The sequence below is a fragment of the Patella vulgata genome, chromosome 1 (assembly GCF_932274485.2).
Source record: "Patella vulgata chromosome 1, xgPatVulg1.2, whole genome shotgun sequence".
In the NCBI taxonomy this organism is placed as follows: domain Eukaryota; kingdom Metazoa; phylum Mollusca; class Gastropoda; family Patellidae; genus Patella; species Patella vulgata.
The window spans coordinates 31649063-31668675 of NC_065879.2; the positions used below are offsets into that span (position 1 = coordinate 31649063).

Below are 19613 nucleotides of genomic sequence, written 5' to 3' on the forward strand. Positions count from 1 at the left end.
AATAACCCTATTCAAAACTGGTTTGCTTATAATATGGTAGAAATCTTGTGATATTGATATCAGTACAATAGTATTATTGCAATACGACATAACAATTAACAAACAGAAATGAAAAGACTGTGTTTAAATAACGTCTGATCGTCAACACTGTCTGTGTCCTCACATCTTGTCATTTTATACTAACATAGATTTTTATAAATTTGAGGATGGCTAGGTTCGGGTTGCGATAACAACATATGACCAATTTTACTAATAGAAATCATAACACAACTGATGCACTTCATATTTATTATTAAAATGGTTCCGTTATTAAAAGCAGTTTTGGTGTTTACGTCCAAGCGACTCATTATTTTGAACCCCGCCCCCTGACCCCTACTTGCACACAGGGTGCTTTTCTGTAATGAAATAATGGGCAATATTTCTGATAAATCAATTTTATTTTCAATAAAGCAAACTTCATGATTTCATTTACATATATATATATATCTATAAATGTACATTATTTTTATTTACAATATATTAAATAATATATTTAATGAATAAAGTCATTATAACCAATCCTGATTAGATATTAAAGCTTTTCATTATGGCTCAATGGGTTTCTTTTCAAGATTTTTTATTGTCTGTGCAATTTAGGTGTGTTGTTTGTTCTGTCTATGACTTATTGATCAGTTTTCCTGCATTGTCTATTAGATAATAATTTTAAATTAGCCACAGTCAATTTTGAGCAAATGTCATTCTAGTTAAAGTGTTCTATGTTAATCTAAAATATTCAACAGGGCAGTCACACATTAGATTCTTTTGAGAAATATAAATGTTTAGATTTCTGTTAGATTTTCTTCCTCTGTATGTCTTCGATAGAAATATTAGTAATAATTCTACAAGCCAGTCCATTTGTCCTGGAGGTTTTCAATATTCAAATTCCTAATTAGATAATAAGGATAGTTTTTGCATGAAAATCATATATAATTTTGACTTTTGTGATATATATATGAAAAATGTTCTGATTGGTCATCTGTGATTATCTGCAGAAAGAAATCTTTTTAAATATAAACAATTGTGAAAATAGCTATAGCAATATAACAAATTTTCGGGGAATTTATTTTATCTAAGTATGTTTTCCAGATATGTAATTTAGTGTACCCCTGATAACTTTCCTGTTTTGTTCAATCATAGGGACTGATTAACAACTGTCTTAAAGGGCATGTATCATTTTTTTGTTTCCCTCAATTTTAGTCATAATTTTTATTTTTGTTCTTTTATAATTATTCCCACCTGGTCATTTTGTTCTGTGACTGCTCAAATATAAATATAATATATCACTCTTTGTAATAGAAGATTTAATTGACAATAAATAAAAACCTAATGTAGACAAAGACTGCTGGCATACACATGTATAACTATAGAATTATAGAAATATTGAAGTCAACCCCTGATAAATTACCACACAGAAACAACTAGTTCATCAAAAATATAACAAATATACAATTAGCTTATAATTAGAACATTTCAGTTTAATCTATCATGATTTTGTAAATAAATTGTAATAACACAAAATAACATATTTTAGCTGCTATGGGTTTTACATCTGCTTGTATTCAAGGATATATCCTCAACAATGTTTAGAATAAAACGACCCACTAATTCTCAGGTCTAACTATATCTGTAATAATATATTAAAGGGCACATAAAATGACCATATAAAAATGGTATGTACTTAAAGCCAGTGTTTGCTATATGTACTTTACACCAATGGAATTCAAATTCATTCATAATTAATTGAGACATCCTAAGTCGCAAAAATGGACTTGCCTTAAAATAATATATTAAGGTTATATTAAAGAAGCACCAATAATAAGTATTTGAATATCAATATAAGCATATCCCACTACGCCCCCAGCCAAACTATCATCCATTCTCTATACTGTAGTGTTATGGCATAATGTATTTATTAGAGTGCCCAAAATTTAGCACTATGTGCCAATCACCAACACCTTTATATCTTATCGAACATAATAACCACAAAACACATACAAAAAAAAATACATACAGGTATCAACACCAATACACATACATGCATCAACAACATACATGTAGCAACAACAAAACACATACGTGTATCAACAACAAATTACTTTTAAATACATTATGGGAGATTAGATAAAGAGCTGGCAGTTCTCCCAATAATAGTTAAAAACTAGATAATGTAAAGGTGATTTGCTGAAAATTTCAGTCAAATTGATCCACTCTAAACTAAGATTATTCATTTTTTGATCAATGAGCGTTGAGCAGCAGATCAAATTCAAATCCAGTAACCATCGCAGACTAATGATGACATCGAGAGTTGATTATGGTCTGGATAAGTTAATTAATGTCTAATTAATAATTTAGATAACATTTAAGGCCTAAAGAAAGACCTGCAATAGGCAGATTTAGCTCTTGCAAAATGTATGTTCAAAAGATTAACAATTATATGCTCAAAATTCAATTTTATCAACCATCCTTTCCAACAGGCCTGTGTTATAACTATCTATTTATAATTAAGTATGTTTATTTAACAAGAAATTCTACAGACATATGCTTCATCTGAAACCCATACAAAACATAATAATTCAGTTGGCATGGATTCTATATTACTGTATTTTATTTTTGTAACAATATCTAACTTTGATCAATCAACCACCGAAGATATCCACTACTCTACAAAGTTTGTTTTTCTACAATATATATTGAATGAGTAGGTTTTCATTACAATATAAAATAAAATGGACTTTATAAAGTTCTACTATTCTGCACGAACTGGACTACTGAAGAAAGATTTTCATTAGGAATAAAATGACATAACAAATATAATTCATCTTCAATAGCTGATTGAATAAAAGAGACATTTTATAATTTTGAGTAAATGTATAAAAGATGCTTTAACACTGTATTATTTAATATGTTTAGAAAGTAGTGGGTGGGGTTATTCACAATGTTCCAGGGGCGCCGGAACTTGGGTACCAGGGTATACAAATGGTACCCTGCCCAGGTTATTGTGGCCCCTGGACCCATGCCTATAAGGACCTAGGATGGAAGCCCCCCCAATCAAGAATTGCTTCCGCCAGCCCTGTCTATTCATTTGTGAATAATCAGGCTTTTGTCTCTTTCATTATCATGTATTTTAAAGGTTTTTATGTTGGAATTTGGAATGCTAGAGGCGCTCTAAACAGCGTTCTCGGAATTGACAAATTTATATATAAATCAATCAAAGGAGAAATGTATTAAATCTCCCAGATTCAATCTATAGAGTCAATTTTAAGTATAAAATAATAAAGAGATTTTATTGAGTATATAAACTAGCAGCAAAAACAATATCTCGTTTTATAATATTTGATGCTTCTTCCATCTTCTGATATAAGACTGGATCACCAATTATTCTAGCTGCATTTCGAACATCGCGTAGAGTTTCATGAAGGCGCTGGATACATCGTACTATAATTCCTTCTTGAACATCGGTTAATTTAGTAATCTCAGAAAAAGGCTGTAAATGAAAAAGGTATTTCATGTCATAATACAAACATACTGTGTAATGTTTTAAAAAATCACCAAAAAGGTATCTCTTCAAAGGACCATCCAAAATGAATTCATCATTATTAGTATAGTATATTTATGTACATTATAAATAATATGTTTTATTAATTGTAGTGTGTATCTATTGCAGTAACAAACACTATATTAAATGTAATAAACTGAACTTAAACTTAAAGTAGCTAAGTCTCAAACTCAATATAGTCCAAAATCTTCGACATTGAAAACACAAATTATTTGTTGGTTTACATCAACATTGATGTTGCGATCTTACTGGGAAAGGTTGGCCTTCTGATATTCAATATTTAAGACAAAATAAACATTTTACAACTTTTACAAATTCGTGTACCATAATGCGTTTCAGCACTATTTGTAATAAGGGATTTGAAAAACGAGGCTAGACATATTCCACAAGCATGTCAAACGGTGACGCAATGAATGCTATTGGCGTAGACTGGAATAACCAGATGCTAGAGATTGCCATTCGATTGAGACTCTGGCGTATTTCGCCGAACCTAACTGATTAGAAATTACAGTAAAACAGAAACGATTGAATGTAAACCAATTTATATACATTCACATTACATTATTGTATGCGTTGCGTTGCGACCCATTTGTGTCAATTTCTAGGTCCAAAATATTAGCGATTTAGCTCCTTTAATGTAAATTTTAAACATGACTGATTAGGCATAGCTTGCCAGGTAATAAAATAAACAGTAAGCCTGTCTAAGCTTAGGTAGGTTATCCAGACCGGAATAAAAAATTGCTGCTCAAAAATATAACAATGTCTTAAAATTCAAACAAGAGCTATCTTGTAATAGTCGAAAATCAATAAGTATATTTAAATAAAGATTAATATTATTTTTAATTACCAGTCCTCTAGCCCATTCAAACACAACTTCCATTAAACCAAATTTAAACCTTTCAGCATAATCTTCAGCTGTTAGTATACCATGCTCCTTCTGTAACTTACTAATATTCTCAGCTATTTTTAAAATATGGTTTCGACCCTGTTAAGATAAAAAATTTATAATATCAATCAGTAGTTGATTTTATGACTTTATGTGAACCATAGAGAACTTAAAATATCATATTTTCTATAGTAACAATGTTGGTGTGGGTATTTTTTATGTTAAAAAAACAGAGAAGAGGCCATAAGTAGTGTTCTTCAGTTGCAGATCCAGAGGAAGCGTGCAAAAGGGCATACCCTCTAACCCTCCTTAAGCTTTTGTCGGACAAATTGTTATGTATTTATAAACCACATTTCACTGGAGTTAACACCCATTTTCAATATACCTGTTGTTGCTTAAAGTCTTGATGCGAATTTTAAGCAATTGGAATCCCTATCAAACTAAAATATTGGGAAGGATGAATCTCTAATAGGAATATCAGTCCAAAAATGTTTCAATTCAGTTCAGCATTTACAAAGTTATGTTGAATTGAAATTTCATTGATCTATACTGTTCACTATGTGATAAGCACGCCACCATATTGTTGTGGGTGAACAGAAATGATAGACCTTTTTTAATCCAACTGAATCCAAGCCGGGAGGTTATCTAGTGTTGATATTTTAATTATGTTTTCTTAATCAAATGTTAAACAATCAAGCTGAGTATATATTACCATGGATTAAGCCGTGAGATATTTTAGCAAAAAATGCAAATAATGCATCATAACTTTAATAATTATAAATATTTTTCTCATATTTGATATGGCAAAGTCAGCTACCCTACAAGATGATTTAGTTAAAGATTGTACTGATTGTAGCTTCCTACCTTTTCTAGTTCAGTTGTTAAATTTGGCTCACTGCATCGTTTTTGTTCAAATACCATACAAGATAAGATGGCCGCTATATCAGCCGGATGAAGATCAGTTAATACATTCTCAAACACTAGTTCTGTTATAATCAATTCATGTGTACTAATTTCACAAGCAACTCGTCCTTTTAACTGTACAGTATTCTGATCATTTGTATAATTCAATGAACGTAATACCTACAAAATATAGTAAATAATAAAAACATATAAACTGGAGAGTTAAATGTATTTGTAACATAAAACAAAAAGTCTTATTTCTATAAATCAATGATAGACTGGCACAAGCCAAGATTCTTAAGATCAAGAATTCATTGGCACTACATGGTTATATTACCATCATAAAATTTTCAAAACATAAGTGTCACTGAGCAGCAAGTGAGCAGCAAGTTGATGTCAGAGTTCCGGTGAGTGTAATTACATTATATACTATTCAAAAAAAGTAGGGGATATTTGATTTTTAAGTGTTATTAAAGTCACCTAATGAAACTGACGAAGAAACAAATGACAAAATGAAATGAAGTTCACATTCATCGATTTATTCCAAATGATCGTTAGACTAAGTAAGGCACAGACTGACCATTATAAGGGTAAAATGATACCAGGGGTCAAACAGCAAAGTTACCACAGCATCACAACCAAGTCAGTAACGGGTAAATCCTCCTCTGTTTGCCAAACAAGCATTGATCCGACGTGGCATACTCCTAATGAGACGTCTAAGGTCATTTTGGTCCAGATTGTCCCATTCCTGTTGCAACGCAGCAGCAAGTTCTTGGACATTGGCAGGACGTTGTTGACGTTGACGTAACCTCTGTCTAAGCATGTCCCAGACATGCTCGATGGGGGAGAGGTCGGGACTCAGTGCTGGCCAAGGTAATGTGGTGATGTTCTGTTGTTGGAGGTAACCTGTAACGATCCTGGCCCTGTGACATCTTGCGTTGTCATCCTGGAAGATGAAACGGCGGCCATGACGTCGTGCGAACGGCACAACATGGACTGCCAAGATGTTGTCCCGGTAGTACTGGCCTGTAACACGCCCTGCAACAACATGTAAAGCCGTTCTTCCAGCAACAGTGATGCCTCCCCACACCATAACAGAACCACCCCAAAACCGATCATGTCTGATGACGTTAACGTCTTGGAAGCGCTCGTTTCGACGACGCCACACCCTCCTACGTCTGTCCAAAAAATCAACAGTGAACCTTGACTCATCTGAAAACATCACATTGCTCCAGCGTCGATTATCCCAGTGTTGACAATCCCTACACCATCGACGTCTTGCCTGAATGTGATGATCTCTCAAACAAGGGATCACGCGAGGACGTCGGGCGCGAAGGTGACCCCTATGCAGTCGATTCCGAATCGTCTGGCCACTCACTCTCACACCAGTGTCTGTTTGAAGACGAGCGCTGATCTGATTTGCTGTGATGACACGATTTCTCAAGGCCAAGGTACGGATAAATCGATCCTGGGCTTGAGTTGTCGCCCTTGGTCGACCTGAGCGTGGTCTGTCCTGTACAGATTGTGTATCACGGTATCTGGACCATAGCCTGCTTATGACAGACTGAGAAACATTCATCGTCCGCGCCATAACCGCCTGTGTTGTGCCGATCTGTAGCATGCCAAGGGCACGTAACCTTTCATTTTGGGTAAGCCGACGCATATCAAAATTTGTTTTCTGGTCACTAAAACATTTAAACTGATGTTTCCACCCTGGAATTCAATGCCACAATGACTGTAACATTCAAAGTCAGAGTCGTGCAAATCTTGGGTTGGACCCCCATGATGATCCCAAGCATCACATGCATTCCATGCGGTAGCTATTGGTGCGTTTGGGCGTCACATGTAACTGGAAATGTTTCTTCTGTTAGGTTCTATAGTGACTTTTTTCGTAGTCATTTGCATATTTTAGTATTATGCCCCCAAAATCAAATATCCCCTACTTTTTTTGAATAGTATATGTTATATTAAATTACATTACATGTTCAATGATATTAAATCATTTTGCTTTATTAGTCTTCATGACAACACAATCTGAATGAAATTTTTTTAAAATAAGCCACTTTCTCATTGATATCAGAGATTGACAAATGAAATGGTCTGTTAAGTGAAGCTGTAGGTGAGATCTGCACTGAATTATGGGAGATAACTAGTGCCGTAGAGAACGAAAAATCAAATAAAAGTTAGATATAAGTAGTTAACATCATTCAGTCATGTTCACCTATAATTTTCTTGACGTGACCTCCCCCACAAGCTGATTATCAAGATCTCTTTGGAGTGGAGGCCATTAAAAGTACAAAAAATCCAGTAAGTGATAAGTATGTAAATGTAAATGATAAGTAAGTAAATGATAAGAATGTAAATGATAAGAATGTAAATGATAAGAATGTAAATGATAAGAATGTAAATGATAAGAATGTAAATGATAAGAATGTAAATGATAAGTGAGTGGAGTGGAGGCCATTAAAAGTGCAAAAAATCCAGTAAGTGATAAGTATGTAAATGATAAGTATGTAAATGTAAATTATAAGTATGTAAATGATAAGTAAGTAAGTGATAAGTATGTAAATGTAAATAAGTATGTAAATATAAATGATAAGTATGTAAATGTAAATGATTAGTAAGTAAGTAATAAGTATGTAAGTGATAAGTATGTAAATGATAAATATGTAAATGATAAGTAAGGGTAAATGTAAATAAGTATGTAAATGTAAATAAGTATGTAAATGTAAATGATAAGTATGTAAATGATAAAGCTTACCTCCATTCGTTGTTGATATTCAGGTAATAATATCAAACTATCATCAGATAATAAATGTACCAATCTTTTATATTCATTCTTTAATTCCATATTACCTCGGATTTGTTCAAACTGAAAACAAATTGACACGATTGTAAACAATAATTTAGCACAAATGTGACCTGTGCAGGTAAAATGAGTCGAAATGCACGAAATCTAATAATGAGCTACAGACAAAACAAATGAAAATATTGATTTTGATCGAAATTGAGATTTTCCCAAAAATGAGTCTATAAATATACTATCTATTGACCCAAAAGGTCAAAATAGCAATAAAATATTTTAAAACACTTTTATTTGGACGTTTAGTAAGAGTATTGTATTCTTACTAGTCATACAAATGAAATTCAAATTTCTATAATTCTATTACAGATTTAGATTCTGATACCATTATGGTACCTGAAAATAAAAGTAGTCCTATAATTGTACACACAAAACCTTATTTTAATTCAGATATGGCAGCTTCTTTGATAATCAAGAATCTAAACCTGATTATCCAATGAACAATCTTAATCTCCTGAGCACTTACACTAAGTTGCTAATTAACTGGTGAGATTAACAGAAGTTATTCCCATAAAAGTTATCATATACAAAACCTAGATTACTAATGTCTGGACTATTCTCTTTTGTTCTAATTTATAACACCGAAAGAAATATTGAACGAAAAAATAACAAATATGGCATGGTTGCTATGTGATTTTTGTTTTAGAACATATGACATCTGTAGCAATATAGTCGTGGCAACATTGTTTTTAAATTTATAGACAAAGAATAGAGAAATAAGATAGCTGTATATTTCATTAAATAATATATTTGGCAAGTTATTAAATTCACATATATGTAGAATTGTACTAAATCAACTTAGGGTATAAGTGACAGGTTGACACATAGAGAGAGTTATATAGCCGTGAGGCTGGCTAGGGTGGAGAAATGGTTTAAGCTAGTATTGTAATCTGTGCTATGCTTGTATACATGTATTCGGCTATGCTATATAACATGTAAAAACGAACTGTTGCATTGTTATAACCGAGGAAGACAAACGTCTTAAGAAAACTGTAAGAATTAAATACACAACGTGAAGCAGAAGTAAAGACAGCTAGAGGCAAATTCTAGACGATCACAAGGCTACAGAAATATGTAGTAAGAAAAGATGCATGGGTCGTACGTAGGATGTGGCGACCGGATTTTGGAATCCCCGGTCTCCACGTCTGACAGAAGGCCTATGGTGATACATATTCGATTTGGTGCACGTGACTACGAGATCGAGTAACCTGGAAGAAGATTAGAAGAAAAGAGAGTATGCATCACACGTTGGATGTGGGGAGTTCTCCCGACATATTTTCCACATCTAACCAGTGACTGCATAGCACTGCATAGTCTTACATATTCGATTTGGTGCCGTGCTGAAGTTTCGACCTTTGGGGTAAGAAGTCACTTTAGAAGAAGAATACATTAAGAAGAAAAAAAGATCTGTACAATCCAGCAACAGAGGAAAATTTTTGGTGGAGATAGTCGCAAAAGTTGGTAAATACATTTTGTTTGGTAAATTAAATGTGTTAAATTTGTTTGCAGACCAAATAATATTAATTTAAAGTTAAAATCTGATTAGAAACTAAATATTTAAAATTTAACTGTAGGAAATACATTATAGTCATTCATAAGTTTTGATAGACAGGTTTAGTAAACAATATAATGTGACTAGCTATAGGTATGTATATGATCAGGTCAACATGACCTGTAGTAAATTTGAGTAAAATTAAAGTTAAAGTGAGGGTCTCTAGGGAGTAGGTTCAAAAAAAAAAATTGTTTTGATATAACTAAGGACAAATAATAATAATAAGGAAACGGAATAGGGAATAAAGTAAGGAACTAATGTTGTCTCCAGATCGCAGTCGGAAGACGGCAGATCTAAGGATGATGTTTGTGAGTGATTATCTCTAGTTTCCAAGATGGCCGTACTTTCTACTGTGATTCGTTAATTTGTGTTTTTTGTTGTTTCGTATATAGTGTAATTTTGAAGCTCTAGTCCAAGGTTTCAAAATTAAGTAATTTAACTTTTGAATAAAAAGTTAGGTTATGTTAAGATCCCATATGGTAAATCTAGGGGTGTTGGTTATGGTTTTCCTGGGGAAGAACTAAAATTATTGGCTCGTTAAATTGTGAGATTATCACAAAGTCATTCGTACGAGTTTAATACGAGGTTAAAGTAAGAATACGACACTTTTTTTTTAGAAAAGTGGAGGTATACGGTAGATTTTGTCCGAATATAATTTTATGTAATTAAATTTTTGCTTTAGAAACGTAATATAAAGGTTTAATATATTTTTTCTAATTGTTATATTGTATTCATTTATTAAATGTTGCTTTAAATTTGACGTGTGTGAAAGTCACGTGACTTCAGTGATGAGTTGAATGATATTAAATCATAAAGTAATTGAAAGCTAGGAATGTAATGTTTATATAAATATAGACTGTGTTCTGATTGAATGGAGTGTACAGCCATTTTCTCTCAACATAGTTATAGATAAATTAAATAAAATGGGGTTTAGCGTCCTACTGTAGAATAAAAAGGGATGTCATTCAGATAGTGGCCATATCTGTGTGTCATCCTGGCTAATTTAATAATAAAGGGAATGATTATGTAATAGTGGATAGTGTTTATAAAAGAACGAAATACGAAATTCTAAATGATTAGGTCAAAAAGGTCACATTAATGATCGAGTTAGGACAAAGTTAGTTTGAAAATTTATAATTAAAGAGACACATCAAAGTTTATTAATGATTAAATAAAGTTTAATTTTAATTAAAAGTAAGAGTTACTAATAATAATGTTAGACTAATATCAAAATAAAGTTTTAAAAAAATAGGAATAGTTAGTTCTTGGTCTGATGGCAATGACATGTTTGATTGACGGATAAAATTGTACAAACCAATCATACTTAGAAGAAAAAAGAAAGTTTCAACTTTATACTATGGTAGCTGAAACAGACCAATGGAAATCCAAGAAGAGGAAATGGTTTACCAGTTTACCAAATTGAGATATCCCAAGACAGAATTTAAAGTGAAACCTGAACTTTATAAAATATTACGTAATGAGTTATAGTGTTTTGAAATTAGGACACTTGAAGATTTAAAAAAAGACAATTGGTGTTTTCTGTGTTTAGGTTTAGGCTTAGTGAATTGTCATAGGATTTTACAGTGATTAACTTTTTGGAGAGCTTTTGCATGCGACTTTTGATTTTTGATTATTTGGGTTTTTCTTTCACAGCTTAGTTTTATAGTATAGTAATCGTTTATATTTGCCTGATGCGTGAAAAATTAGTTAGAATATCTACATTTTATACATATATTCTTAAAGGGGGAAGAAATGTAGCAATATAGTCGTGGCGACATTGGTTTTAAATTTATAGACAAAGAATAGAGAAATAAGATAGCTGTATATTTCATTAAATAATATATTTGGCAAGTTATTAAATTCACATATATGTAGAATTGTACTAAATCAACTTAGGGTATAAGTGACAGGTTGACACATAGAGAGAGTTATATAGCCAAAACATAACTGTTTCTGTGTGTCAATAAAATACCACGAGATTACACGTGAGTGGAATTATTCTAATTGCATCATTTGGCTTAATTTAACCAACCAATCATATCACAAATTGCACAGGTTCAGGGCCATGAACAGGCTTTCTGTGCGTAATAGGCATGAGTCTTATAAAAGAAATCATACTAAACTTTTAAGTCAGACTTCCATTAGATTCCAGAGAGGTTCCATCTGAGTTCCTAGACATCTGCGAGGCTGGCTAGGGTGGATAAATGGTTTTAGCTAGTATTGTAATCTGTGCTATGCTTGTCTACATGTATCCGGCTATGCTATATAAAATGTAAAAATGAACTGTTGCTGGATTAGCTTCTGATACTTGCGCTTTTGAGGGAGTGTGTCTATTCTTCCCGTTCAATCAAATCTATCCCCAAACACAGCAACTTGACAGCCCTTCTTTTAATCAGGGGCCTTCCCTAAAACTTTGGACAGTGATTTAAGGTATTAAAAACGGTGAGAGTGTTGTTCGTCTCAAAACAATATTGTTTACATTATATCTGTGTTGACATTTGATAGCCTTGTTTGTCACACAATTAGTTTTTCTGCAATATTTTGCTATGCACTGGTTAATTGGGCATAATAAAATCGTGAGTCATGACGTAACGTTATGTAAACATATTTGGTCCAATTTGGAGCTCTGTTTGGCATTGTTACGCAGTTAGCTATTGGTTGTTAATCGGACTATTGACCAGTCATAATTTAGAACAAGAATTTGCTTTCTTTACAGCAGTGAGTAGTGGGATTAGCTCTAATCAAACGAAACACTGCGAGGAGTATGAGTGTACGCTTACAGTTGGCCCCTGGATGGCCTGGCGCCTGGTACGTTCGGGCATTTTTATGCGCGAACTCTTAGGTTTTTTTTTTACTGGCACGCGCACAGGTACTATTTCTTTTTCTTTTACAAGTACCCAAATCGGGGATTTCGTGCGGAGGTAGTTCGGAGGTAAACAGTCTGTGAAGTACAACATTTGCCACTGTACCTGTGTATCGCTAATTATAAACCGAATGTGTGAAGACAGTTCATACATATCACTCAAAAATTTTTCAGTACAAACTCAGTTGATTCACGCTCGATTTGCTACTAAACAAACCCATCGGTTTATTTTCTCAACAGTGGGACCCGAAGTGACCGCGGATTTATTGACCTTGTATGAACTTATCCATAGCTATATCCTTACACAGAGAGAAATTATCTAGTATCGGTGAAAAGAACCATGGTCATCTGGTAGAAAATTACTTTTGTATTTTTTGGAACGGAAAACACTGTTTTTAGAAGCAAACTAACCTGCCGCACATGAGGAAGTCATTATACTAATAATAAAAGGCGAGACCTCTTTTTGCGGCGCAGGCTTATCACTGAGTAGTAAACCGTCCACAAACAATAATATAGGAAGCCTTAGTGACGAGTGTAGTAAGTAAACTATAGGTTTGAGTCGAGATTACTCGCTTTCAGTTTACTCTGTTTTTGCGATAACCAATTATGTGAGAAATACCATACTGACATTCGGTTTTTAAAAGTTGTACGCCAACTAAATGCGTTTGTTACATACTGACAGAGCAGCCCCGAGTCGAACAATCGCCGCCCGAGCTGTCTTCGTCAGCTAGTTTCACAATATCGTGCAATAGGTGTATTAATGTGATTTTTAGGTTTAACCCCGCAAACAATGCCAAAATAGTGTTTTCACTGCTAACAGAAAACTGAAATTTAAAAAAAAAAAAATTTATGAGGGTGACCCTCCCACATCCTCCCTATCGAGCTGCCGCTCGGTCTGCGCAGCCTCATGCCTGGCACATACTGTCAACATTGTATATATTTCCGTTTCCGCCCTTCCCCCCCACAATATATATTTCACGGCTACGTTGCGACGGTACCAGCATACCCAGTTGTTGACACCCATTACATCACTCCTGTCTAACAAATCATAAAGCTGTGGTGTTACGGTGGCGGCATAGTATTTCACCGTAACACCACAGCCACTCTAACCATTCATAATACATCTAACTATCCCTTTACAGCACTTCACTCCCTACACATTTCCCCTCGTCCTACTTTCCCAAACGTCAACAACACATCTCATACATCCAGTTCGCTGATTAACCCTTGTACCATGTCTACTGGATCCATTCAGTTGATGTGATAATTTGTTGTTGATTTCTTGCAATGTCTATGTAGCCTGTCTTGTCTGTTTGTTTTAGCGTGTATTGTGTTTCTCATACACTAACTACTATAGGAATAACATTATGACTATGTTTCATTATGACTGAAAGCCAAAGCCAAACAAATGAAACAAATTGGGTATATTTCACCATATTTTTTTGCACTAATTGGACTAATGAAAATGGCTACACCAACAACATTGTACTTAGTTTGTGAAACCCAGTAATAGAACAAATCATTACTAAAAGATATTCAGAAATCACTTACATGTTCATGAAAGACTGGACAATGGACACAATTATATTCACCGAAACTCTCCTCCAGGAACTGTAGAGAACGGAACTGTTCCATATAATCTATATCTTTTATACGGAAATCTTTCACAGGATCTAAACCTTTTAATCCTTGAGGATTAGCTTGCGTTAAACGTATTAATTCCTGAGCTACGACTGATACAGATTTACTCGGAGGATTATCTCTGCAACAGAAAAATACACGTACGTACACTGATAATGATATAAAATACATTTATAATAAAAAAAATTGAAGAATGTCTCCCAAACAATTTTTCATTTCAGAGCAAAAAAAGACAAGTAGGAGTTGTTGAGAGAGAGAGAGAGAAATGGGGTTTTACATCCACTCGACACAAACTAGGTCATTTCGGGACTAACATATGGTTTAATTTTATTTCAATAATTCGCTTGCGCATAGGGGTCTTTAGCAGTGGGAGGAAACCGGAGGACCCGGAGAAAACCCACGAGGTTGGACAGGCGACCCCACTCCTTGGGATTCGAAACCACGCCAGTCGACTCAATGACAGACTTTATGATACAGCGCGCGCATGCTAACCATTCAGCCAATCAACCCCCCTAGGAGTTGTTGAACATGAAATAAATCTAGATGGATGAAAGAACAACAAATATTTGGACACTTTCAGCTGCAGAAATAAAACTTTATACAGGCAGTCCCCAATAGGGTACACATTTGTGTAAGTTGGCTTCAGTGTAAAAACATTAAACTACCAAATGTGTCAAAAACAGTCCTAATAGGAGTCAATAGGAATAGCATACTCTCTATAGACGACATAATAGGTGTCAATAGGAATAGCATACACTCTATAAACGACATAATAGGAGTCAATAGGAATAGCGTACTCCCTATAGACGACATAATAGGAGTCAATAGGAATAGCATCCTCTCTATAGACGACAAAGGTAACATATTAAAGCGGCATTAGGTAAGATTAGATAAAAAGCAGACAGTTCTTGCTATAATAGTTAATAATTAAATAATGAAAATAGAATATGTTGAAAATTTCAGTCAAATTACTTCATCCTGAGCTTAGATATCAGCGATACAATTATAGTCTAGCCTTGATTGTCACTATCCATTTTTACGGTAACCACATCAACCACAGAGCGTGGTTGAATCTACTTAATATCGCAGACATCCGATGGCAATGAGAGTTGCTTATAGTCTTGGTAAGTTAATTAATGTCTAATTAATAATTTATATAACATTTCGGGACTAAAGAAAGACCTGAAATAGGCAGATTTAGCTCTTGCATCATGCCTGTTTAAGGCTAAAACAAAATTAGATCTGTTACGTTCACTAGACAGACCTCATTTTATAAAGCCGAAATTGTGGACCCTAAACTGTTTTTCCTCATTTCTCAGATCCTATCGATTGGTCTAGACCTTCAGATGGAACAAAACTACAAAATACTGTGTACACATTGGTGTGCATGTAAAAGAACCCGTAACAGTTGGAATGTGATGACGAGTTGGTGTAAACAACGTTTTAAAGGACAAACTATAATCAACGCTTAAAATGTTTAAATAGATAATTACAAAGAAACAGACTTTTTCTTTCTTGCATTCTCGTATCTCTTGACAGTCAATTTTTATGTATTGTTCGTTTCAAAACTGATATCCTCTCGCAGCTCATATAACAACCTTTTGATTTCAACGGAATAATCAGTGAAAATCTTATTCACTTCATTTCATTTTTAAAAATTAGATAAAATTGAAATTTTAGGAATTTCTGTCATTTCTCTATCTTGATAATAAATAAATAATATATACTCTAACTTACTTAAATCGATCTTGTTGTCTTTTTTTAACATCACTTATAATCTTGTCTGGTTCAACTTTAATTGTTTTAACTGTTATAACATCTATATCATCTCCTCGTATAGTAGCTAGAGAATGCCAGCTAGGTCCCTCCGGCTCATACAACTTTTTCGTTAACACTGGTGTTACTTTAATACTATTATTAACAGACTTAATATCCTCTGATGTATAGTCTACTCCTTTCTCACTTAGCACCAGCACCGTGAACAGTCGTTCATTATGAGTTCCGGTATACGTATTAAGTATAACCCCAAGTGCAAATCTTAATTGTGAATTGTTTATTATTATTATTCTACCAGGGCTTAGCGATTTAATGGCTATAGGATGAGTCAGAATTAACAACTGTAAAAAAATGAAAAAAAAATGATAGACTGTAAGTAATTTAATTGGAGAAACTGTACTGAATATATAGCAAAATTTACAAAACATTTATAAATACCAATAGTTGAGCATATTCCTGAAGCAATGGCCCGAGAAATCCCGCTCTGGCCATTGCTGGATTGACTTCTGATACTTGAGCTTTTGAGGGAGTGTGTATATTCTTCCCGTTCAATCAAATCTCTCCTAAGTACAGCAACATGACAGCCCTCCGTTAAATCTGGGGTCTTCCCTAAAACTTGGACAGTGATTTTAGGTATTAGAATATTGTTTGTCTCCAAGCAGTTTTGTTTACATTGTAGCCGTCTTGATAGCCTTGTTTGTCACGCAATTAGTTTTTCTGCAATATTCTGCTATGCACTGGTTACTTGGGCATAATAAATTTTGTGAGTCATGACATAACGTTATGCAAACATATCTGGAGCTCTGTTTAAAACCGAATGATATTGTTACGCAGTTAGGTATTGGTTGTTAATTGCACTGGAACAGAAATTGGCTTTCATTATAGCAGTGTTTGAGTGGGATTAAGTCTAATCAAACGAAACACTGCAAGGAGTATGATAGCTGAGTGGCCTTAATACATGTACTACATAACAGCGTCTGTCGACCATTAACTGATATTACCCCTGTATGTGAAAAAGAGTTTGGTTGACAGATCGAGTGCTGTGACTTATTTTCGTATTTAAGTCCAGAAAAATACTGGTTCACAGCAAATGTATTAAAGGAAACATATTCATAAATTGATATTGCACTATACCAGTATAACAAGATTACCACACAACACTGACTACACTTAAAGGAACTATCTCCATTTTAACAGAGTCTCAGAAATAAAAGTCAATGTACATATGAAGTATAGAGGAATGTCTGAAAATGTCAGCTCGTTTGGACGTGAACTTCAACATCCGCTTATCCGGACACGTAACCCTTTTAAGATTTCGGGGTCAATTTTTTCAATGGGTGACCTGATAATCTATTGCTGTTCTTTTAGAGGTCTATATATACAGTGCATGACCCATGTGCTGTACTTGATAACGAACGGTAAATTTCACCTACACATTATTTTATAAAATAAAAGTCTGGTTTTATCCGGACACTGTGTAATACAGCTTGGGTCACCAGTCTCCATATCCAGATGAAGACTTTAAGGACCAAATGTACCTCGAGTGCCCTTTTCTATCGTCACATTTTGTACCCTTCTGAAATAAATCCCCAACCCATTTAGTCCTAGACATGATACTGCTTCTAGTAGTTATGCCTTGACAGACACAAGTTATGTCACATAACTAATATTTCAAATTTTATACTATTCCTGTTTAAGCTAACAGTATGGTTTATTATCCTTGTTATGTTTTAAGTTTTAAGCCAAATGGAGATATACTCTAAAAGTATGGTTGACTATCCTTGTTATGTTTTAAGCTAAATGGCGATATACATGAATAGTATGGTTGATTATTTCTGTTATGTTTTAAGTTTAATGGAGATATTCACAAAAAGATATCCTCAACATACCTGTAAATCTCTCTTTAATTTCAAATAATCACTACAAGCTTCAAAGTATTTCTCTAAATCAACACAGCATGTAAAACACTGTATATCTTTAATTACAGCTATACTTTTATTAAGTGTTGCTAAAGCTTCTTTATGTTGTGATACATCTTTCTGGGCGTGGAATTCTGAAAAACTTCTTTTCATCATGTCCTCCACACGTAGCTGTTCCACTCGAAGTAGATTTAATATCATGGAATATGTTAATCGGAACTGAGATTCTAATTTTGTAGGCTTACCCTGAAATAAAAAGATTAAACAAATTCTAAATTGTGGAGAAAACAAAAGTTTAATACTAAAACTAACACAAATAGTAACTGTAACATGCAACTCACCAACATCATTTTATGAAGTTCGGCAGCTTCAGGTACGTCACCTTTACACAGTATGATAACAGTACCAGTTGTATCTAAACCACGTCGTCCAGCTCTACCTGCCATCTGTATATATTCACCTGGTAGTAAATTACGGAAGTTTGTACCATCATGTTTCCTTATAGAGTCGAATACAACAGTTCTAGCAGGCATGTTCACACCCATAGCAAATGTTTCAGTAGAAAACAAAATCTGAAGAAGAAAAATAGTTCTTAAAAATTGTCATATTTTTTAAAAAGATTTTTAGACAAAATCAAGCATCGATAGAACCTATATCTCGGAATAAAGACTCATTTTATTTTATTGATACATACCTTTACAAGACCTCGACCAAATAACATTTCTACAACTTCTTTTAATATAGGTAAAATACCACTGTGATGTACTCCTACTCCTCTCCTCAACATATCAGCCATTAAAATTACCTAGAATATATCACAATAAATCACCTACAGTAGAACTTGTATTAAGCAAGCACCCAAGGGAAATTTAAAAATGCTTGCTTAATGAAGGTGCTCTTTGACTAGAGGTATCTAATATTGCCCCAACCCCTACCACAAGATATAGATTGCATATATTTTTTTATTCATGTAGTATAACAATAACAATACATCTAGTTGTGAATTCAAAGTAGTCGCGTATACATGTTTGTTTAGTAATACTGGATCTCTGTCCCCCATTATTTCTTTTACTTTCATCATACTGAATCATAGCATCTAAAAGCTTTCAAAATGCCGTGAATTTGAGTATTTCCCACCCCAACTATTTTAGCGATTACTCGACCACTTAATAAAATCTCGGTGCTTTTTGTGCTGACATAAATTAATTACGCTTGGGTGCATTGGGAGCGAACATCAATACCTGCATCGATAAATTTGATCATCGCTGAATCTTGCGCCGAACGAAAATTCTTTACTCAAATCTCGAACATAATTTCTGTAAACTTGTCATTTTGTACCAACCTTCGATACAACTGTCTACCATTGTGATGCATTCGATAATATTTATCCATTTTTGAGAAGAAAATCGATGAATTTATTTTATTTTATCAAAAAAAGCACATGAACAAAAAAACATCGCTGATTTTATCACTGATTTACAGGGGATGTAACTCTGTATGTAATATTATAGGGGGCGCTAAAACGTCTGTTTAACAACAAAGTGGCAATGGAAAAGAGATACTAGATGATCGTGACAAAACTCGGTACTTTCATTTTATTCAATCAGTATCAAAT

The 19613-nt window shown here is 33.8% G+C and overlaps 1 protein-coding gene across 4 annotated transcripts in view; it reads right to left on the reverse strand.

The window, feature by feature from the left end:
- Positions 1–418: 418 nt before the first annotated feature.
- The window catches only part of LOC126825286 (SKI2 subunit of superkiller complex protein), a 31227-nt gene continuing 12032 nt past the window's right edge, over positions 419–19613 (reverse strand). For 2 of the 4 annotated variants that reach the window (XM_050554880.1, XM_050554882.1), the window contains exons 17-25: positions 18693–18803; positions 18340–18570; positions 17969–18244; positions 16041–16420; positions 14214–14424; positions 8146–8256; positions 5346–5564; positions 4443–4580; positions 419–3523 (exon numbers count right to left, since the gene is read on the reverse strand). In XM_050554880.1, coding sequence (XP_050410837.1) covers positions 3323–3523; positions 4443–4580; positions 5346–5564; positions 8146–8256; positions 14214–14424; positions 16041–16420; positions 17969–18244; positions 18340–18570; positions 18693–18803 — 1878 coding nt within the window. In that variant the 3' untranslated portion in view covers positions 419–3322. Of the gene's footprint in view, positions 3524–4442; positions 4581–5345; positions 5565–8145; positions 8510–11227; positions 12061–14213; positions 14425–16040; positions 16421–17968; positions 18245–18339; positions 18571–18692; positions 18804–19613 lie in introns of those variants that run through there. The other 2 variants (XM_050554891.2, XM_050554899.2) reach the window with 2 other exon arrangements.